We start from the raw sequence: 23,702 nt of genomic DNA on the forward strand, positions 1-23,702 counted from the left end.
TCACCATTACATCAATGTTAACGCTTAAGATTAAGAATAATTCGAGAGTGACTGTGCACCACAACTTCTAGGATTCATTTATTCTCAGCCCCCCTTCCCCCCCTCCCTAGCTCTGATACTGATTCTTTTGAGCCGAGACGAGTGGCACATGTATTGGACTTCAATAATTTAGTTCATTTCAAGATGTTCTCACTGGTTACTTATTTACTTACTCTCTCCCTATACCGTCAGGTATATAAGGCGGAGAGCAATCAACGTCACGCTAGTCTGTCACTGGCCAAGTCCTCCAATTCTGGCAAACCCAGACACTGGGTGATTGCCCCATCCCTTATTGTGCCTCTATAGCTTCCTGTTGGTCTTCCTCTTTTTCTTTTTCCCAGTTGATTTCAAACACCATGTCTGATAGAACAATCTTGTCTTCGGCATTCTTAGAACATGCCCTGGATATCTCCATCTTCTCCTTTTTATGGTTGAGTTGATATCTTCTATTCCAGCTCTTTCCAACACTTTTTCATTTGTAATAAATTCATTCCATTTTATTAGTAAAATTCTTCGTAAACATTTTGTTTGGAAGCTGTTTAATTTTCGTTGAATTGTTTTGCTAGTTTTCCTTATCTCTGAACCATATGTCAATACAGCCAAAATATTGCTACTATATATTTTTAATTTAGTCTTCAATGAAATGGTCTTTGACTTCCATATAGTTTTAAATTTCACTAAAGCGATCCATGTATTTTTTAGTCTTTGGTGGACGTCTCAAGGCAGTCTGCAGTTTGTTCTCACTGATAGGTTTGCAGCAAGTTGATTAGAATACGTCATGCATGTAAAAACCTACGCGCCATCCCTTGTATTCTAGTTCTGTGATGCAGTACCAGTAGACACCTTTAATCTACCCGGCGCAAGGCTGTTCTTGCTTAGTGCAAGACGGGTAAATGACCACATAGGTTAATGCGCATAATAAATTGATCCGTGAGAGACTCGTATCTCGTTGATGACCAGCTTGATCGTTTCTGGCATTCCCTACGGGAAGACGATAATTCTCTGCAGCTGTTTTCGCTCTCCGAGTTCGGCGGAAGCACCAGCCTGCAAAACACAGAGATACTATGTTTTAAAAGCCGCGTGCGTACATTGGTTCCAAGGGCCGGACCTTGCAGTTATACTTAAGTCCTGCTAGCATTTAGCTTGGCAGGCTAGAGGCTGTTCATTGTCATAACATTGCAACTAAGCGTGGGTACATGTAGATCTACTTGTGTAGACCTACTTTAGCCTTTTTGAGTTTTCACCCGAACATTCTCTTTGCAGAAGCTAACAAAGAACTGATATTAAAAGCCATTTATTTTACCATAGCATCAGCTTCCATGAACTACAGGTTTCTTTTTTGTCCATATTCTTGAAAGTAAATGAAACAGGAGTAAAAAGTCAGGCTTGGCGATGAAGCTTTCGGTACGAGGTGCATTCAGTTTTGAGTCTAGAGTGAGAGCGGAGAAACGAGTATGGTCTCTGTAGTGTTACCTGCAACGCGTACAGTGTACTTTCTTAATAAGCCATGGCTACCTGCTTCCTCTTTGTCAACGCTTTGAGATTTTTGCAAGGTGGTAATAGAATAGTTCAAGCTTTCAGCTTTTGATGTTAACCATACTTTATGTTAAAGACTCCTTAGGGGTTGCTGAACTACCATTACTTTAAAATCAAGAAACTATAACTTATTGGCCTAAGCGGAATCCGAGCGAGCGCTAATGAAGACTTTCATAGCAGCTGTTCAGTGTTGGGCGAACGCTAACCGCCACATGGAAGATGCTTGCAAGTGTCTTTGGTGCGGAATTCTTCATCTCTTTCACTCGCCACACAGGATACAAGAGCAGCCTTCTTGACAGAACCACATTGCATTATTTGAACACGTTACCTCGAAGAACAGTACAAAACCATAACAGAAAACAAAACGATTGTATTTTAAAATAATCCGTCTGTGCAGGCCTACTGTACGGGAATAGGTCTACTTTTCTCACTGAATTGTTTTCCTACTTCATGAAATCTGCAACGTTTCTTTCTTTCAAACAACATTTTCCCTGCAGTCCAGACACCGTCACATTTTGTCGAACAAAGACTACTGCATAGTATCCGCATTTTGAAAGAAATCTTCAATTTGATGAGCTTTGATTCTTCTCTGGAAAAAGTGTAACGCTCATGAAACTGAAGATGAATTCCACGTTATATTTTATTGCCTAAATTTTGCCCATCAAAGGAAATTGTTGATTCTTCCCAGCCCCAACCAAGCCTGACTCTGCCCAATTACAGAAATATGCAATGTTTGATCCATGATAGAGATACGTGCACAACTTGTACTTTTTCATTATAAAAGGAAACTTGATAAATGAGTGCTTTATGTGATGTGATGTGATGTGGGACAAAAATGTAATAAACTTACTTATTTCTTTTTTCTTTTTCGTGGGTGGTATTCTGGCGTTAGAAAGACAAGAAAGAGGGATGTCCTATAAAAAATAAAAAACTTAAAAGTTGATCAGAACTGAACTGAAGCCCATGTACCTTGCTCAGATGAAAGTTTAATCCAATTCAGTTATATTCAAATGTAAAACCAGTGAATCTTACACAAAACATGTATTGTCTTTTATTCCTATTGCGTGACTGCTTGTCGAGTACTGGGTTGAAACAGTGCATAAATCCAATGACATTCATCGTATTCATATTCTCGTCAAATTTCTAAAAAGGAACCAAATATCTTTGAAGGAAGCGACTGGTCGGTTCAGTCAATTTCCCCAAGACAGTCAAGAAACGTCGGTACGAAATGGCTCTAAGGTGAGTGGTCACAGAATATAATAATGTTTTGGGGAAAGAGCTGTGAACCAGAGATAAAAAGTAAGGAGCAACGACCAGTAAAAGCATGCTAATGTTTGAAACTGTTATTAATATCAAATAATCGGTTTTGTTTTAGGCCTATATCTATATATGCATGCCATTGTTAAACAAATCCCCATGTGCTGGTCTGTACAATTACATTTTTTTTCCTTCTTTTTCTCAGCCTGGACTTTTGTGTCTGACATTGCTTTCCTTGCGTTACTGTACCTCGCTTTCTATACCCGCAGTTTTTTGTTGGGGGGTTTTTTCCGAAAAAGAGTCTATAAACAATCCAAATCATCCTTTTGGACGCAATCAAAATGACAGAGAAAAAATGGAACTGACTCTTGGCGAATTTGTGAAAGTTTAAAAATCATGAGAAACATTAAAATTTGCAAAATTTAATTTGAACATAGACTTGAAATAGAATATTATCCTCGATGGAACATAAGTCATGGCCGCCGCTTTTTGCTATCTACACCATGGACGCGCGAATAAAGGGCAAAGCACCGTTCTGGTTATAGACGAGTGTGTGTGTGTGTATGTGTGTGTGTGTGTGTGTGTGTGTGTGTGTGTGTGTGTGTGTGTGTGTGTGTGTGTATGTGCACCCTTTTCCTCCTTGCCCATCATTTTGTTTCAAATAATGTCAAATCAGGAGCTCCACCGTGGACCAGAATTAAGTCAGAGTCCTTTTCTTTGTTTTAGATCTAGTAAAGTTTGTACGGCGCTCGCAACTGCATGAAGTCATATGAGCGCCCAATAAGGGGTGGATGTCAAAAGAGAAGTCCAAACCGGGAATCAGGCTTATTCTGCTCACCTCTCTAGCCTCAAAAGCACAAATTCTACTTCGACGATCAAGGCACCCCGGAAATAGCAGTTTACAAGAGAGTAACAAACATACAAAAGAAGTAGAGGAAAATGACGATAGTAAGGATGGAAAAGAAAAAGTAGCAGTTTCCCCTATGTTGTTCCGGCAAAATTTCATAAGCATGACATTGATGATAAATCAGCCCATTTCAATGTTACTGTTTTCCCTTTGTGAATGGCCTAAAGTCAAAGTACACATTGTTGGATAATTTGCAATAATATAATACAAGTCAATGGGTTTGAATATCTTACATGTTTTACTTGACCCCAGTGCACTATGGACAGCCCTAAAATGATCGTTATCACATTTATTTCAAGAGTGAAAGGGTACCGCACATAGTCTACTGAGCATACGCAATACGTAGACTTTGCACTCCGTTTACCATTCCATACCCACGTTATCCATGGCCTCCATTTACCCTATTAACCTTTCCGTTTTTCAGAGGCAAATCCATTCAAACTAACAAAGTACAACCAGGCCGAAAGTTAACGTGCTCAGGGTCGCAACTAAAACAGTTTGGGAAACTTTGGTATAGGCAATGACACCTCTGACATTTCTCTGGCTTACTGCTCATTGATGAATCATATAGTTTGAGAACCTCACAGCTTTTAAATCGTTCTGCTTTTATATTTCTTCGTGGAGTGTTGGTTGAGCAGTAAAGTAGGGTTAGAGGGAAGAAAAGTGCGCATGCGTGTGTGTGTGTATGTGTGTGTGTGTGTGTGTGTGTGTGTGTGTGTGTGTGAGTGTGTGTGTGTGTGTGTGTGTGTGTGTGTGTGTGTGTGTGTGTGTGTGTGTGTGTGCGCGGCGCGCGCGCGTGTATTCGTCCTTTAGGGCATGCGTTTTGTGTGCATGTGGGTGTGTGTTTGTGGGGGTGGGGGGGTGTTATGAGTTATGCTTGTGCTCATAATGTGTATGTGTGTCTGTAAATACGTGGGGTGTTTATACATATCCGTAAGTGCATGTGCCTGTGTGGGTGTGCATATTATTATTAGTAGTAGTATTATTATTAGTATTATTATTATTATTATTATTATTATTATTATTATTATTATTATTATTACTATTATTATTATTATTATTATTATTATTATTATTATTATTATTATTATTATTATTATTATTATTATTATTATTATTATTATTATTATGTGTCAAAGAATATTGTGAGACGTTCTGCCTTCGGAAATTCTGAAAGATCTGATCTATGGATATCACCAGTTCCGTATAAATATTCTACGAGCCAAAACCAAAAGCCATTCGCAGTAGCATAACACAAAGTATTTTTGTCTTTTATTCTCCTCATTAGTCATCACAGCCATCAGAATTTAAAGGACGCGATGCGTCACGAGATCCCCACGCTGACATTTTCGACTTCGTTGGATCTTGATAGCGCGCGGTTGTCGAATATGCCAGTCATTACATAACAATAATAACATTAAGGGACGTATCTCTGTGACTAGCCCAACACCGAAAGAATCAAAACCAATTGCCTAAAAGGATTTTTTTTTCGTCCTGCATAGTATTGTTCTCCTGTGTGATCCCCCCCCCCCCCCCCAAAAAAAACAAAAAAACCTATCCCGACCCACAGGGCAAGCAGACCGTATTTTTCGAATTGAACTCACAATCCACAAATAGTTCAACGGATGAGATTACAACTGAAAAGTCTTGATTTAATTAAACGGGCAATAAAACTTGCAACTCAAAAATATGTCAAAGTCAAATGATAGGAAAATTTTCCCTTTTAGATGAGCGCCCACCCCCTTCGGTGCAGTCTAGATCTATGGCAGATGTTCTACAACCTCCCCTCCCATAAGGGCTTGACACTTTGCTATCCAGAATTACAAAGTTTTATCAGCTGAGTACCTCTAATTTCGAGAAATTTGATGTCCAAAAGTTTGAGTTTCGCAACATGTCAAGCTTTTTCCAATGCAACTCTTTGAATATCTTGACAACGACTCCGGATAATCTTACAATTTTGATACAGCAGATAGAATAGAATATCGTTTCTGGCCTCATGTTAATAGTAACTAAAAGCGGCCAAAAATACCAGGTAAAACTTAGTAATTCTAAAGTAGCGACTTGACAGCGAAAGTCGACAACTGATTCTTCAACACACTGGGCTACTGGATTTTCGTATCGTCATGGTACTATCATTTTGGCATAAGTCACACTATGGCCACATGTAAATTAGCCAAGAGGCAATTCCCCAGAGTATCCCTGGCCTCGAACCCCAAAAGTGATGAAAATCGCTGTGTGTGTGGCCGATATATTCATGAAGCCGGGTGCCGGTCCGGGGATTTGGACGGCAGCGAATATTTTTCCATTGCTCTGGAAAGAGTGTGGCGATGCGGTGAAACAAGAATGATACATGTGTGTATGTATATTATATGTGGGCCTATAGGCCTATATACTCATTAAAAATGCATATTTGACTTCAAATGATTCGTTATCAGCGTTAAATCTACATTTCGCCATAGTTTGACTTGCGTCAAAAACTGATTATAAATTTGATACTAAACACCAAGCCAGTTTGAGGTAAAATTTAATACATGTAAGTAATTCAACATTTAAAAAACCTCTACACCCTGTGCCGACTGTGTAAAACTAAGCAGACAAAATGGGGATATCCTCAGGCGTGACTGCTGCGTGTGTGTTAAAAAAAAAAACCCAAGGCCGAACCTCGAGGCAAGGCGCGTTGACTAACTTGCGTCCATCGGCTCGTGCATGTGTGTACCGGATCAGTTTAGGCTTCATACAAAAAGATAGCTCCATGACGGTGAGTACTGTTTAATACAGGGTGCCCACTACGGCTGGGATCGGCTGATCGGGCCGATCGCCCGACTCGATCGCCTCAAAAACAAACGTGTTTGTTTTCAGTTTCAGGCGATCGAGTCGGGCGATCCACCCGATCCAGCCGTAGTGGGCACCCGGTATAACTTTCGGAAGGGTTTTCAACTCTTCAAAAGCATGGGACGTACGGCCGCTGTGTTATGAAAATAATATAAGACAGCTTACTACATGTAGTATTCCTTATCATTGATATGGCCTGGGCCTCTTGTTTCAGAAAAGGCTGGGTTCAGAACTTTCCCCCATGAATAACTGCTTTAAGACCGATCTGCTCAACATCAACCTTCAAACAAGTAGTGTCTTTCGCAAGTAATCCTCCAAATATTTTAGTCCAAATGTTTTCGTTCACCCCCGGGGCGGTGCTACTGACTGAAGTGTCTTTAGGTCATTTCCAAAGGAGGGGAGGGGGGGGGGGGGCATTTTAACCAATTTCTTATGCATAGTAGAATTGTAATTGTAAATGGGCTAATTCGTTAATTTCATGCTCACAACTGTGCCTGAACTGCAACAGGGAACTGTTGCTTTTTCTTTCCTAATCCTTACTATCGTTATTTTTTCCTCTACTTCTTTTGTATGTTTGTCACACTTTTGTGACCCGCTATTTCCGGGGTGCCTTGATAGTCGAAGCGGACTCTGTGCTGTTGAAGCTAGAGAGGTGAGCAGAGTATGCTTGATTCCCTGTAAGGAATTCTCTGTTGACATCCACCCCAAGGCGCTCATATGACCTTATGCAGTTGCGAGCACCATAAAACCTCTACTAAAACTAAACTAAATATTTTCGTTCTGTCTCTAGAGAGATCTCAGCCCCAAATACAACTTAAATTTGCTTGAGCTGTATTTAATTTATCTCCAGGAAGCTGGAGGCAGCGAGTCCATGACGCGAGGCCTTATGAGAACTTCCTGTTGCGACACGCGTTGAAGTTGAAACCGCCACGTGTTTGCGTTCCAATTCCATCTGACTACAGTCATCATTGTGGTGAATTTGAGCAGGAAAGATGACCATCAGCCCGAGCTATTCTTTGAGGTTACAGCAGCCTCTGACACGAACTCAAGTCGCCTTAGGCTAGGCAATTGGTCAAAGCTATAGAGGCTGCGCCATTGCCAAGCCACGTGTGCAAAACTGCAATTAGAATGGGGCTACACCTCGCAGTTTGCACTTACGATAAGTTCTGGAACGCGGCTGCCCTGCGCAGAGAGCCACAATAATTAATACTTCTGGGATGATTGCTAACGTTAATTATGGGCTATTACGTCCGGGGAAATGCTCACCAAGAACAGAGTAGAATGAACAAAACAACAAAATTGCTCACGATTAAACGTCGACCAGTAGGACGAATTATGCTGCTCCCGCTTCCTGATAATAACGTGAATGAAACCAAAGAATACGCAGAAAGACAGACGCAGTGAAATTTCTCGCCACCCTCAACATGTTATTGAAATATATTGTTTTCTTGACTGTTCGTCTTGCTTGAACTTTTGTTTGTTTGTTTGGGATCGTGATGTGTCGATATCTAGGGGTTTCACGCCATGCCGAATACACGCACACAATGCAGGTCATTTCTAAGACGGAGAACATGTACTTGATCCTTTGTCAGTGCAAGCCCCACCATACCGGTCACGATTACGAGAAATCAGTCATTTTCATTTAGACAAACTGTTTCGAAACTAAAACTTATCTAATCTAATTCGACAAATGCCAGTTCTTAATCAGACCACGCTATTATCGTTCACCATTTATTTGCCAGGCTCAGATGCTCAAAAAAAAAAAAAAAAAAAAAGAAGAAGAAGAAGAAAAAGAAGGGACCCTGCGTACTTTATCCTTCTTTTTTTTTTGTCGTCACCATCTGAACAAGACTAGGTAGTAAGTTATTATTTGTCCATCTCCCCCAAACATTTAGTATTTTTCAAATTCACATCTCGATACCGATGTCCCTTTGGATATCTGGGGGGGGGGGGGGGGGGGGGGGGGGTTATGCCACTATCCACTCTCTTCTACTATCTATTTGTGGGGTGAATTTTGCTATTCAAAAGGCTTTTTAATGGCTGCATCGATCGACATGTGGTTTTCGCCAAAAGATTCTTTTAAATATTCTCCAGATCATGGCGCCATTCGTTTTTTTCAGTTTTGGGACAGTTTTGCTGCAAAAAGCTAAATTTCTTTATTTCGCCGATCGCTTTAGAAGGCCGACGCTACTGCCTCTGTAATTTTAGAAAATCCGCCATGTTTGTTTATTTCAAGTACGTCGCGCAATACTGAGCACTATTTTAAAGTGTGCGAACCGTATAGATCTAGCCTCATGTTTTCTTTTTTTTACTTGGTGCTAAAGTCGACTGTGATCATTTCGTTTGATGCCTATCATCGCTTTTTCTGAACTTCTTTGTAAAATTCTTTTTCTTACTTCTGGTAACAATCAACACGCTTCTGTACAACCACGAAAGCGGAATACAGAATCAATCAATGCATCTATTATATATTTGTTAACTTGGAAACACATGTGCCACTTTTCTGTCAAGGTGTCTTACTCATTCCAGTAGAGTGTAAATATTATAGTAGACCAATGATATTCAGTTGATGTTAAAGCACCGATCATTCCTTTCATTGAAAGGGGGCCCTGCTAGTAGGATATAATTTTTTAGACTCGGAGTATCGATCTCCAGTTCGAGCAACCTGAATTAATTTATTAAAAAAAGAACTCACGGCTCGGCAACAGGAGGTTCAGTCCATCCAATGGTGAAATAGCGCACGTGAAATAGCGCACGTGAACATCAAAGGTCAGATAAAACCGTACTGACTGATCATATTTATTTTGGAATACCCTCTGTCACTCCTTTCCCCCGAACTAAGGATACATTAAAGTCTTTAATCCCCATCTTTTAGCAAACTGCTAAACATAATAGGTAATTCCGAGGCCAGAACTAATTTTCGTGACATGACGTACACCTGTTACTGTTGTTAGCATAGCCCCCCTCTGTCCTTTTCCCCAGCTCTGTGAGTGAAACTGACCCAACTTGGGTGAGTCACAATCTGTCCTGTAGCTCGGACAAAAAGGCGCTCCTGCCACGGTGCGTGACATTTAACGCGGTAAGAAGAAAGCACGGAGCAAAAACACTCGTTATTCGTAATTGGCTGATTTTCTTCCTGGATAAATGGTTAATTACTAACTAAACTACTTAAGAACAGCACGGCTGTGAACCAGGCTCAGTTTCCTGGCATTAACAGCCTCCAAAAATCTGAGTCAATGGCTGAAATGGAGGAAGTGGACAAAGTCTGTAGCACTGTGGTGCAGAGGCATGCGTAGAATAAAATTACCGCACTGGTAGGCGAAGCTAAAATGGCCAACATGCCCTTCCTTTCTTTCCCGGTCTTGGTAACAACATCAAAAAAACAATTAGGCAGGCTCGCGTGCGTGAAAAATCCTTTAGCTGCATACAGACAGTGGGAGGTCTATTTGCAGAAAAGCCCTACCCATTTCTGACTGCAGACTATCAGAATTACATCTTCGGTGGGGTTTTGTTTTTTTCTAAGCAGGGAAAATCACCGTGGGCACGTGTTGTATGATTTAACAACCTCTTTTCAGGAACAAAGGTTTTATTTTAGAGTTATAAATTTGTTAGGGGCAGTTAAATCCAATTTAACGTCCATGTCCAAGCCAAATTGAAAGAGAGTAATGGAGACCCCCTCAAATGACACCATCGGGGATTTGAAACCGAGTCGAAGGTACTGCAGTTCAGTACTTCCATCTGAGCTGACAGTGCTCCGGTAAGCCTTGAGCAAACCACTCAATGACAAAAATATGAAAACTGACAACAACAAAAAAAAAGAACCCATCCACTTTTCATTGCAGGGTCTCTCTTCATTGTAAATTAATTTGGAAGCTGAGGAGCTTATTTGTGGACCAAATCTCACCACAATTCATACACATATAGATTTAAAAAGCCAAGTATGGATTCTTCAAATACCGCACGCGTTAACATTTTAGAAAAATAGTTTACTTTCCATGGAGACGGCGGCCATGTTGCATTTTGTTTATGTGTCTTATACAGTTAATATCTCACTTACTATCAGTGGAAATTGATTGTTATTTTGCATGCAAGTTAAGTAACAATAATTCTAAAAACTTGTCTGTTAAATTTTTCTTAACGAATTAGACAAATTTAAATTAAATATTTGCCAGAGGTAGTATTCAACGCTTCAAAAATCCATGAAAGTTCACACTCCAGACACCACCAACAAAAATCTGTTTCATATTGAATATTCAAAAGACAGTCTTTTAGCGTTACCGGTACACCTTCTCTTCATTCGGGCGAACATTTCATGATGGTTGGATGAAAAATGGCAGTTATTGTAAAAAGTATATAAAGAGAAAAACAGCGATTTGAGAAACAGACGATAAAGAAAAAAAGGGGACTTTATGAGGATATGGTGTTAACTATCATGCTTGACATGCCAACAAAATAAGGGTGTAGGGGGTTCTCATGCTATGAAATAGTTGTAAGAGAGGCTGAAGAAACCAAAAATGCCCACATCTCAAAATCGATCATCTTGACCCAAATCTAAACTTTCAGCTCAACCCCCCCCCCCCCCCCCCCCCCCCAATATATAGGCCTGCACAGTGTAACCTATTTAGACTGAATCGCAGGGGAGTCAGAAGAATATTGCGCCTTAGACTTAGACATTTTCCGTCTTACACAGGTGTATAATTTAGGAAGATGGAAAGGGAGGGGGGTTCAGAGATCCAGCTAGTGGGATTATGAGACGCTTGTCCAGTTGGCAAGCAGTGGTCAAAACCTCACACCTATCAAGTGCTATCCTCTCTGAAAATGGCAGGTCAGTCCTACTTTTCTATTGCCAACAGTGCTTGCATTTAATAGGACCACTGGTGGACCTAGACACGATTGAACATCACCTTTGCTTCCACCCATCGGTATATAATAAGCACAGTCAACCAATACCACCCCTCCTGTGCTTGTAATGTAACAACGATTCAAGAAACCTTTTCTCGGCTGGCCATAGGATCAGGGCGACAGGCATTGGTCAAACTAATTTCAAATCTCCGTTAGAGCCGATGGAACCAAATGTGATAGTTTTGTTTTTAACTAATTTCACATCTCTGGGCTCTGGCTACCCATTAAAGTTTCTGTACTTGAGTGCCAGTATTTGAGCACATTCACAGGCACTGGTGAGATTTCACACCCACACCACCCTGACCATCTATCTGCACTGCAAAGGGATCACATGGATGGGGTTGGGGGCTCGGGCCGCTTGGGAAAGGCACTTTGCACAAATTTTCCTTACTTCACCCAGGTGGGAATGGGTACCCAGCCATAGACAGCCAAAGATATTGTCAGTATGTTAGTGTTTTAGCGCCTATAAATGGCTGCTTGCACTGTATGCTTCCCAGGAAGTTGAGGTTGTTTCAGAATGCTCTCAGGTCTGCTGGGGTAATAGTATAGATTGTGAAGCACATAGAGCTTGCTGTTGAGCGGGGATTTGCGCTATACAAATGCTATCTATTATTATTATTATTATTATTATTAACATCTACCCTCAAGTCGCACACCTTTTCCCCTTCCTCGCCTTATGGTATTGTGTTAAAGGTAGAGCCGAAGGAACCAAATTTGATAGTTTTGTTTCAAATCAAGGCTCAGTGGGCAAAGTGTTTTCAGTCTCAGATAGGTAAAGCCCCTCCAAATGGAAGGAATTTCTCTTTCCGTTTGTGTGTTAGGTTTCCGTTTTACGGAGGTAATTACAGTGAGGAAATTATCAAGGGGTGAGCAGGGACATTCCGTTATGACTCGTTTTCGTTTTACACAGGTTTCCATTAAGGCAGGTTCAACTGTTTCTTTTAACAGGAAAGGCAAAGGGCCGAAAGGCAAGGAGGCAAGGAAGGGTGAGGGGAGAGGGGGGGTGTGTGTGTGTGTGTGTGTGGGGGGGGGAGAGAGAGAGAGAGAGAGAGAGAGAGAGAGAGAGAGAGAGGGAGAGGGAGAGATGTTTGTCATGTAGTCCAACAAACATGTATAATAACAGAATTCTGTTGGGTCCATTTTTCCACAACTATCAAAATGGTCAAGCCAAGCATGAGGCAGATCACTGATGACAGAGGAATGACCTGATGTCTGAACTCAATCTCAAGCCTAATGTTAGAATACACATAACAAATATTGGAGTTTTTTCATGTTTCCGACATAATATGTAAATTATGTGGCATGCTGACAAAATGAGTTGCTTCTTGGAATCCACAAATGGAAATACATGTACATTACGGTATTGTACATGTAGGCCTATTGGCCAAAAATCAAGACTAGATTTTCATTTGAGTCATATTCTATAAGTGTAACATGCCTTTAATTATTTAATACTTATAAATTGTAAAAACTTCACCTATAAGCCTGATGTATCTATTTCCATTGGGCGCAAATCTGAGAAGTAACTCACTTTTGTCAGCATGCTTCACATTATATCAGTATGCTAAATAAAACACTGTGCAGTCGAAGTCAAAGGTTGGTCAGCAGGCTATCAGAGAGTTTAGTCTGACAGGCCCACTTGTTTATCATTCCGGAGTTTGATTTTAAAAGCCAGTACATCCAGGGTTTTTTTAATGTTCAGGATAGCCCCCCAAAAAAACTCCACATTTTTTTCCTCTCAACAGCCAGTCGCTTTGAATATCTTCAAAACACTTTCCCCACTTTATTTTAATTATCAAAATATTGATACTGGACTAAGACAGAAATGTTTGCTATGTTTTAAACTATCACAAGGAATCGATAGGTCATTTTTGTCCAAAACTGGACATATACTGTCTTTTAAGATAAAACTCCAGCATTTTCAACAATTATCTTCGGCTCTTTCCTCACTTTTTAAGAGTGAACCAACTATAAGTACATAAAAAACTGAAGTTCAAACACAAATGTAAAAAGTCCATTTCTAAACTTAATGGAGGTCATATTCTACTATTGTGGGAATAAATTTCATGCAACTATGACTATGAAACTTTTGAGAGATAAGCATCCGTATTTTCAATTATTTAAATGATAGAGCACTCTTTATTATATTCGCCGAGACGTGTGTGTAACGGTCAATATGCTCAGCATGCACACAGGACCTTGCAATTTACTATCCATATAAAAGAATAAAGTACTGGATACTCTGTGCACTTGGACCGAGGTTTTGAAAAGTAAGAGGAAAACTCAGTCATCCATCAATCATGACTACAGCAATCTGACGAGGCACTTCAACACACATCTCAGCTCATGGGCTGCCATTAAAAGAAAATAAAAACCAATTCCAATGTCTCTATCATTATAAATTTATTTTTAGATAAGGTGAATATACAGTGATGGTACAGTTATTTCAAATGACAAATTCTTTCTGCAAAAAAAAAAAAATGATAAAAAATATATGTTAAGATCACTCACAACCATATTTCTTAGACACTGTACGCCGACAAAGATAAAGTATAAATTATAAAAATGAACACATCTGAGGAGTAAAAAAGCCTCCAAACATAGATGAAACCATGATGACAACAAAAAAAAGGAATCACTTCCCCATGCCAAATGTAAAAAAGAAAGAATCACTCACTAACTACTGCAGCAAAGATCACATAGAATTCAGATCTACTCTTGTGCGACATGCAAAATGTCAGTACCTGTTTCATGATGTCTTTATAATGTGCTAAGAGCACATAGACCGTTCCACACCAATGGACAACATGAAATTCTCTTGATTAAGGTGAAAACATGAAGCAAAATAATGAGAATCACATAAAAACTTTTATTGATGGTTTTTAAAAATAGGTAACTGTGCAAAAGCTGTATCTATTTTTTCACTTGATCAGTTCTCCAATGCTTTTGCATTCACTTTGCTGCATGAGGACAGGGAACATGCGACATGTTTAATACACAAATTTATAAAAAGAAGAGCGAAAACCATGGTACTAAAATGAAACTATATTAGGTAAGAAAAATAAATTTTGTTCCCTATGAAAGTACTGCAACACAGTAAAAATAAAATGGTTCACAAAAAAACAACAACCAACCCCCAAACAAATTAACACTTTGCAGTCATACAACCAGCAGTAGAAAATACCCCATCTGGTCACTCTGCCAGGAGAGCGACTGCGACGAACTTCTCGGGCCTGGTGCATGACAGTAACGAATCATTTTCACCGCCCCATTATTGCGCCAAGTGACTGCAAAGTGTTAAGCAGTAACTGAGCCACCATGGTTATTTTTCTCATCATGATATGTAAATGGCCATTGTGATATGGGTTTTACTTGACTCCTCAATTGTATAAACTTTTAAGCAGCACAACATCTATCTGTAACAGAAGATCAAAGTTCTCAGCTACAAAATACACGGGACAATAAATAGATATATTTTTGTAGCTTTCTCTTTTTTCCTTCATTTTGTACTGTACCTGAAAAAAGTAACTTAAATAATAAAAAGGGCAAAAGCACACTTTAATCTTCTTCACTGCCAATACAGCTGAACCTCATCAAAACATGATAAATGCACTTCTTCAAAGTCAAGGTCTACAGCAATATAAGTAGCCTATATGCACAGTTGACCCTCGCCAAACATTTTTATTAAAGAATTCAAATTCAAAATATAATCAAGTTGTTTCTAAACAAAAAGTACAAATATGAAAATGAGACAGGGTCATAGCACAGTATCTAAAATGACTTCTCATCACATCAGATTCCAATTGATGATCCAACGCTTATGGTTACTCAACATTTATACTTTCATACAAAAATTTTCCAGTTTTAAACCTTTAAACATACTCTTAATTTCCAACATTACAGAAAATGATGCATTCAGAAATGTTTATGGTGAGACTCACCTAAAAATGTATGGTCACAAATATTTGAATTTGTATGTACAAGGAGCCCGCACATCCATGGACTACACAAACAGCTTATCAGAGTTGACAGGTATGTAAACTGTGTCATTGTACAGTAAGGTTCCTTTTTCGATGTCAATTGCGGGACGGGGAGGAGGGAGGGGGGATCTTTCTAAATTTTTGTAACTTGGGCATGAGCTTTTTCTGACCTTTGCACCTGCAAGACATCTGGGAACTAATCCCGAACAGGGGTTCAGTAAGTACAATCTCGCAGGTCCTCTCAACAGAAGCTGTCTGGATCCACTTCCTGGAACTCGCTGAGAGCCTTGATGGGCTCGATAGCCGACCTGGTGGCCGCTCCCTTCCTCACCTTGGCACCCAGCTCATTAGGATCCTCTCTTCTTACCAGTGGCTTCTTGGCAGGGGCTTTCATCTTCCACAAGACAACATGCCTCTGCTCGAAAGGAAAAAAAAAGCAAACATCATAATTGCTCCAATAGCTGATGGGCAAAGCCCAAGACAAGCAAAACTGCAAATTGAAAATTGCATCCATCTTGGTATTTACTCTTTTGTAATGTCAAACAGAATATACAGTTATTCATACACAAAATAACATCCCACAGTTATGGGGGGGGGGGGGGGGGGGGAGTGCTCTAATGGTTTTAGCAGAGATGAATTAATGCAAAACGAACCTTCATCTTTGGCTAAACAGGACAGTCTAGAGGAAAGAAAATTGGTAGACCATCCAAACGATGATTTAACAAAAGTATATAAAATGTCAAACAAACGGGTTTAAATATTGCCAAATAGAATAAGAGTATTTCAATGAAGTCAAAGTAATAATTTCAAAACACTATCACTTTTTCATTTTTATTAAAATTTGCTCTCAGGTGACACCAGTATGCAAACTTTAGCGCTAAAAGAAGAGAATTTTGGGTAATTTAAAATTGACATATTACATTGAAAACGATACTTACATTTGATCCCTTTGAATACTGAAAAGAAAGAAGAGGGATTTACAATAATGAAAAAGCAGAAAAGAAAACATCTCATTTCATATCATAATGACTACGTAAGAGTGTACAATATATATGTAAAAGTGTACAATGGATAAGTCAATACGATCCCATTCACTACCAGCTTAGAAATTAAAAAACTATGCTTATATCTATAAGCCGTCAATCAAGAATGATGATCGACAGTAAAGTATACAGACAAAAGGTTATCTTAAACTACGCTTTCCTTAACACTTTGCAGTCACACAGCCAGCAGTGCAAAATACCCCCATCTGGTCACCCAGACAGGAGAGTGGCTGCAACCGACTTCTCGGGCCTGGCAGAACGGAGAATTTTCACCGTCACATTACTGCGCCAAGCGACCGCAAAGTGTTAAAAGCATAGACTAACAACGGTATTAAAAAGAACAAAGCAAACAAGCCCATTACAATGGAAGGCATAAATTTTAGCTATGAATATTATGTAACAACATGTAATACATAATTCATTCTTTGAGCTATCAAATGGTAGGGTAAATGATGGGAGTCTGTTGACTAAGCCACAAAGGACTAAGCTTCGCTGGGCTGTCCATGTTTGTTTTAGTTTTAGTAAGCGTTTTATGGCACTTACAACACAGTAAGGTCAGATAAGTGCCGAAGATTAGAGGCCTTACAAGAGAGTAACAAACATAAAACAGAAGGAAGAGGGATCAGGACGATAGATGTTTGATAGGAACAGAGCACCAGCCAACCACCCACTGTCCATATAGTGAGAATGTCTGGTTAATCCCAAAAGCAAATGTTAATTTTAGCCTGACCTGAGGAAGCATAGGCTTGGAACATCAATTTTAAAAAAGAGGGCTACAAAGACACTCTAGAAATGTCTCTGTAGGACTTTAACAATAACCTCTTAGCATGGGAGAGCCTAGCTCCTGGCAGAACTAGTTGGAGAGCAGCCACCACAGAAGGCAGCAAATCGATGAGGCTTCAAGAACTACCAATGCTGAAGCCAAGAGGGAAGCCCTCAAGCAGCACACTACTACAAGTAGACATGAAGCTTTTGAATGCTCAGGATGTGGCAAGCTCTTCTCGCCAGAGTTGATTTCATTGACCATGGCAGAAGCCACATGCCATCAGTGGGTGGTTGGCGGGTGCTCCAGTGTGGTTTGCTTCTTCTTTCCTATCAAACATCTATCCTCCGAATCTCCCCTTCTTTTTTAAAATGTTTGTTACTCTCTTGCAACGCCTCTAATCTTCGGGCGCTCATATGACCTTATGCAGTTGCGAGCGCTGTGAAACCTCTACTAAAACAAACAAACATGCCATCTTAATCCATTTCTTTCATTTTGCTTAAGATATATTCTCCTCCGCAGATGAATTGATCATTGTCAGACATTGAAAGGCAAATTATTACTATTAGTTGGGCCATGTCTGCTTAAGTCATTGAACACCCTGTAATGTGAATAAAAACTCATGTTTGGTTCGCTTGATTTATATTGTACGTGAAGAAGAAGCAAGCACATCGACTTGATAGCAGCCATTTCAAGCAGAGAAATAGCAAGATAGACGGACAGAAATAACAGAAGGCAAAAAAAAGTAGGACCTAGCTGAGGCTCCCTCTACCATCTGTATTCTTAACCACAAGCCGTAACATCATCATCATTGTCTTTCTCACCCTGCACCAGGGTACAGGCCATGGACAAACACTTTCCACCTTTCTCTATCCTGGGCTAGCCTCTTGATGTTTTTCCATGTCTTCCCACTTTTCTGTATATCAATTTCTGTGATTCTTCTCCATGTTAAACGCGGTCTTCCCCTTGATCTTTTACCCCGTGGATTTCAATCCAACGTCTTCTTTGTTATGCAGCTGCCTGACTTCCTGAAAGTACGTCCAATCGATCGCCACCGCCTTCTTCCTACTTCATCTCTGACTGGGATCTGTCTAGCTTTCCTTAACACTTCCTCGTTGGTGACCCTGTCTGTCCATCTGATCCTAAGTAACTTTCTTAGACACCTGTTCAAGAAAACCTGGATCCTCTTTATTCAAGTCTGTGATGCGTTCCATGTCTCACATCCATATAACAGGACAGACTTCACATAACACAGTGAGAAAATTACTAGAATCAGCCAGAACGCATAATACTTGAGAACTTACCTTAGTGGAAGCTACATAGCAAGCTTTAACTGTCAAGACAACAGCATTCATCAAGTTCTTGGCAGAATGGATCAATGATGTCGCGCTGTCCAACTGAAAGTAACCAAGAAAGAGATTGAAAATAAACCATGAGAATTTGAGCCCTTGTAAATCCACCTGATATCTGCTTTCGTATTATCATTCAGTTTTAATTACTTAAATAAAAGACAAAGTTCCACCCATTACAAATGTATAACTTAGGAAAAACACAAACCTAAACATATTTGCACACGCATATTATTATAATTGAACCTTCGGTGATTAAAAAAAGAAAAATTAAAAATTGAGAGCCTTCAAAGTGATGACAACACAGACATGTAAATGCCATGACAACTTATAGTCTAGTCAACATGAAACAGATTAAAACAATAACAAATTATTGATAAAAAATAGAAAAAGAAGACCATAACCAGAATGCCTACCAGCAAATCCAATGACTTGTACTAAAATCGAATAATTGAAAAATGGCTCTTGAAGAATGTACCACAACGGAGTGCTCATTTCCCACACTAAAGCATTTATATCAGGAGGAAAAAAATGTATTTAGCAAGCTTAGCTAATGCTGCTGTTTTAAAATCTCTAAGCTTCACAATTCTCAGATGTCTAAAACTTGTATAACTTTTTATTTCCCATGGTACCACATAAATTTGAAAAGCTGATCAAACTATAATCCCAAAAAATGGAAAAAACAAATATAAAAAGCAAAACTGAAAATAAAGCAAGTGAAAGCAGTACACAATTGAAAAGTGCATTACATTATTAATCAATATCATATTCCCATCATATAAAAAATCTTTAAAATATATTCAATAACCACTGGTAAGCCAAAACATAAAAGCAAAATAAAAATTATATAACACAAGTCAACAATCATCTGATATGTGACTCATCCAAACTCCAAGAACTTTCAACTTGAGAACTACAAAATTTCAATAAGTAAAAAAATTCAATTAAAATAACGCTACCGTGGAGATCACTTAAACCAAAATCTATGAGACAGACGCATTTACTTCGGTTCAGTTACATTTTCGGTTTAGAGATTTTGGCCAATTGATGAGCGCAATGAACGTAGGCAAACATAACACTGGCGTTGCCTCTCTCTGGCCCACAATTGACACACTTGCGTTTTCGTGCCTCTTCTGTTTTGCTATTTAGAAACCAGTAATACTTGATGATTTGAATTACTTCAGGAGTCACTAGTGAAAAATGAGATGACATAACCCTTGACATTATTTTTTTAAGCTAAGAAAATAGGAGCATTTCAGCTGATCGATAGTTTTCTTCCAAATACAAAGAAAAAATTGAGGACTATGTTTTCTTTCGGATAACCACTGTTTTTGGTATACCTACATTTGAAATTTTATCATATGGCTGACCACTGTCGAGGAGAGAAGTGGCTGTCTTACAGTGTCAATACAATGTAAAAAAAACGGACACGGGGAAATGGTAAGTGGCCATTTATACAGGCGATTGTCTTATACAGAGGGCTGTAAGAGCAGGTTCGACTTTATTTTTGGTTTAAGCTATCTCCACTGTATTTTGTTAAGCAAAGATTTCAAAACTGTTGGCAGATCTTACTGTTCTTCTATGCACAGGATTTTGCTGTTAAAAAAGAGGGATCATTGTCAAAAAGAAGATAAAAACAAAAAGAAAGGAACAAATGATTAGTTTGTACACATGAGGCAAAAAGACACTAGCAAACCTGTTGACAAAAGAGTTAGAGAAGCACTGAAACAACATTATGAGAGGGAAACAAAACACATCTTTATCTTGCTTCACACAGAGGGGGGATTTACACATACTTTGATTTATGAGTGCATTACATTCGGTCTTCTGTGAAATTCGTTTCTGCTACATGATCATGAGCCGATGTATACAAGTCACAGCTACACACTGAAATCTTTAAAGCTAGTTTTCTGAAATTGTCCCCACTGTAATGAATAACTGCATTATAAGTTAAAACCCCAAGAGGATGTTAAATTTATCCAAGTCCCTTTACTCTCACAAGTGGTGCCACAAATCACAAAGCAAGGGAAACAGTTGTTATCCATGCTATCTGATTCCAGTTTTGTACCCAGGGTAATCGAGACAAATGGGTAATTTTCTTCGCTTTGAAACTCTCATATTGTTTGTATGAATTTTTTGAATTCTTACATACAACTTCATTAGAATTGTCAGATTAAAGGGAAAGAAAAAATCATATAGAAAGAAAAGCACTTTCAGAGCACCTAACTATTTGAATAAAAACTGAAAATGATCGACAGCCTTGTATAATTCAGTTTTCTGCAAACTCGGGAAACTAAAGCCTAAATGGACATTGGGTTTGCGAATGGGTAAACGCATGCTTGCATACTAACAGAGCTCATTTGAACAAACCTGTGTGTATGTGTGCGCGCACACAGCGCATGTGTGTGTGTGTGTGTATGTGTGTGTGTGTTTGTGTGCGTGTGCGCGAGTTTGTGTGTGTGTGTGTATCTGAGTGTGTTTGTGAGTGCATTAGTTTTAGAAAGAGAGAAAGAGCTATGCTTACCCCTGAAACAATCAGTTCTCCACTGACACTCTGTACATCAGCCTTGACTTTACTGGTAATGTTCAGCTGGTGGCAATACAAACCAATGCGCTGAAGATAAGCCTCTAAATCTTTCTTCGACTGAGAGTCTGGACACTGGAAAAAAAGGAAAATATTACATCAACACATTAGTTGTTTTGCTTTTTTTTGCTTTTGTTGTGTTGTTTTTGTTGTTCTTTCTCGGGGGGGGGGGGAGGGAGTTGGAAGTACAATGATGAGGCTCAATAACATACATAGTTGATATAGAATACCTAATCAAACCCCATGTTGTTATATTTTTAGTACACTGACACTGATTGAAAACAGGCAAGCAAAAACGTTGAATTTATCCAACTAAAGGAACGTGTGAGCTATCAATCGGGGAAACAATCATGGAAAGCTTCCCGAGTCATCACATTCCGTCTAAAAGTAGGACAAGGTGAGAAAATCAAGTAAACATACCTGATCTGCAATAGTAGTAGCAAGTTTGTCCAGATTTGTTCCATGCTCAGAGATTTTCTTGGCGGCATTAATGACGTCCATGGTGCTTTTCAGAGGACCACGACCTCTGTGAGTTAAAAGAGAGAAAACATTAAACTCATATATATCAATTAAAATTTTACCAAAGCAAAAATACCAAGAGGATTCTCTTGAGGATCAGTACTCATCAACCAAGTTTGATCACAGACGTTGATGAAATTACAGAATCAAATCCAAAACTTTTAACAAGTACAGAAATCTTTTTATTTAGATTAGCAGAAAATATAAAACAACAGCTTGACTACTAGATCTTAGAGAAAAAAACCTCTCAAAATCACTCCCTGGATGAGCCAGATTTAAAAAAATGAAACCAAAATGTCAAAAATATTTGCAAGCGGACTCCGATGCTTTCAGTACTCATCCCTACTTGTAGTCCATTTACAGACTTACCCCTAATCACAGAATAATGTTTTTGGTATCCCTACTCACGAAATAATGCTTCTGGTATCCCTTATCACAGAAAGTGGACCAACTGGAAGGTACAGAGGCACAATTAGGGATAAGGAAATAACCAAGGGCCTTTTGTATTGTTTTAGTAGAGGTCTTACGGCGCTCGCAACAGCATAAGGTCATATGAGCGCCAAGGGGTGGATGTCAACAGAAAAGTCATTACAGAGAATCAGGCTTACTCTGCTCACCTCTCCAGCTTTAACAGTACAAAGTCTGCTTCAACTATCAAGGCACCCCGGAAATAGCGGGTCACAAGAGTGTGACAAACATAAAAAAGAAGTAGAGGAAAATGACGATAGTAAGGATTAGGTAAGAAAAAGCAGCAGTTCCCTGTTGCAGTTCGGGCACAGTTATGAGCATGACATTGATGAAACAGTCCATTCACAATTACAATTCTACTGTGCATAAGAACATGGTTAATGAGCCCCCTTTGGGAATGGCCTAAAGACACTTCAGTCAGTAGCACCGCCCCAGGGGGGGGTGGACCAAGGGCCTCGATGTGCCGAAATTGGAAAACGTGGCCAGGGACAGGCAAGCGTGGCGTCAACTGCTCTCCGCCATCTGTACCTGACGGTATCATGAGAGAGTAAGTTAAGTAAATTATTACAGAAAAACGTTTTTGGTTCTACCACAGCACATCCCCACAAACCTAGTGAAGTCTGTCATCTCCATCATGATCATGCACATCTGCTTGGCCATGACGATGATGTCATTGCCGCTGTCATCCCACTTGGCCACCTCACGGTCCAGCTTGGCCTTCTCCATGCGGAACATCTCCACCTGTTGCTGGATCACCTCCCGCTCCTCCTCAGGCAGCCTCCTCATCATGGCCCGGTCACTCTTGCCCGAATAGTCATCATGGTCCATCACGCTCGCTAAAGAATAAAAAATTTTTTTAATGGATTTTAAAAATCATTTTAAAAATGCCTGCAATCATGAGTAAGTTAATGAAAACTCTAGAGCAGAATAATCATGACTGATCAGTAATGTTAAACATCTCTGCAATCTAGATGACATGAAATAGCATATCAACTGCCAGCTGTTAAAATATATTTAGCCCCAAATTTTTTTAACTTTCTCAATTGCAGTGTCTTCATCTTTGATATGGTGTTTGCATAAGGTATTCAAGGTACTTTTTTTCGTTGAAATTCAAATTTAAAAAGTCCTCGACTTTGAGTTAAAGACAACCCCCCCCCCCCCCAAAAAAAAAACGAAGAAAAAATACCCAATCTAGGTACAATTCTTAAAAGAATGAAAGTTTTTTTTTCTCTCCCCTCAAAAATTTTGCTTTATGGGCTGACTTTGTTTCACCAGTATGATGATGATACCTCTGTAAAACGATTACAATTTTTCATGAAGGGGGGATGATAAGTCATCTCATTTTTTTTTAAATTGCTTTTCAGATAAACTGACAAGTATCAACTATTACCTGCTGATGGCATATAAAAGCACATACACAGGACTGCATGTTTATACACATTTTTCTTAAAATTAGAATATTCTTAAGCATAAGTATAAAGCAAACAACACATTTCTTTCTTACTTTCTGCTCAGATCCAAAC

The 23,702-nt window shown here is 39.3% G+C and overlaps 1 protein-coding gene across 1 annotated transcript in view; it reads right to left on the bottom strand.

Annotated features, from left to right (window-relative positions):
• Positions 1-13,858: 13,858 nt before the first annotated feature.
• The window catches only part of LOC101860647 (catenin alpha-2), a 31,519-nt gene continuing 21,675 nt past the window's right edge, over positions 13,859-23,702 (bottom strand). Inside the window, exons 18-21 of the mRNA XM_035969345.1 lie at positions 21,133-21,267; positions 18,564-18,656; positions 16,392-16,409; positions 13,859-15,868 (exon numbers count right to left, since the gene is read on the bottom strand). Of these exons, the coding sequence (XP_035825238.1) occupies positions 15,695-15,868; positions 16,392-16,409; positions 18,564-18,656; positions 21,133-21,267 (420 nt within the window). The 3' untranslated portion in view covers positions 13,859-15,694. The remainder of the gene's footprint in view (positions 15,869-16,391; positions 16,410-18,563; positions 18,657-21,132; positions 21,268-23,702) is intronic.

The sequence above is a fragment of the Aplysia californica genome, unplaced genomic scaffold (genome assembly GCF_000002075.1).
Source record: "Aplysia californica isolate F4 #8 unplaced genomic scaffold, AplCal3.0 scaffold00138, whole genome shotgun sequence".
NCBI lineage: Eukaryota > Metazoa > Mollusca > Gastropoda > Aplysiida > Aplysiidae > Aplysia > Aplysia californica.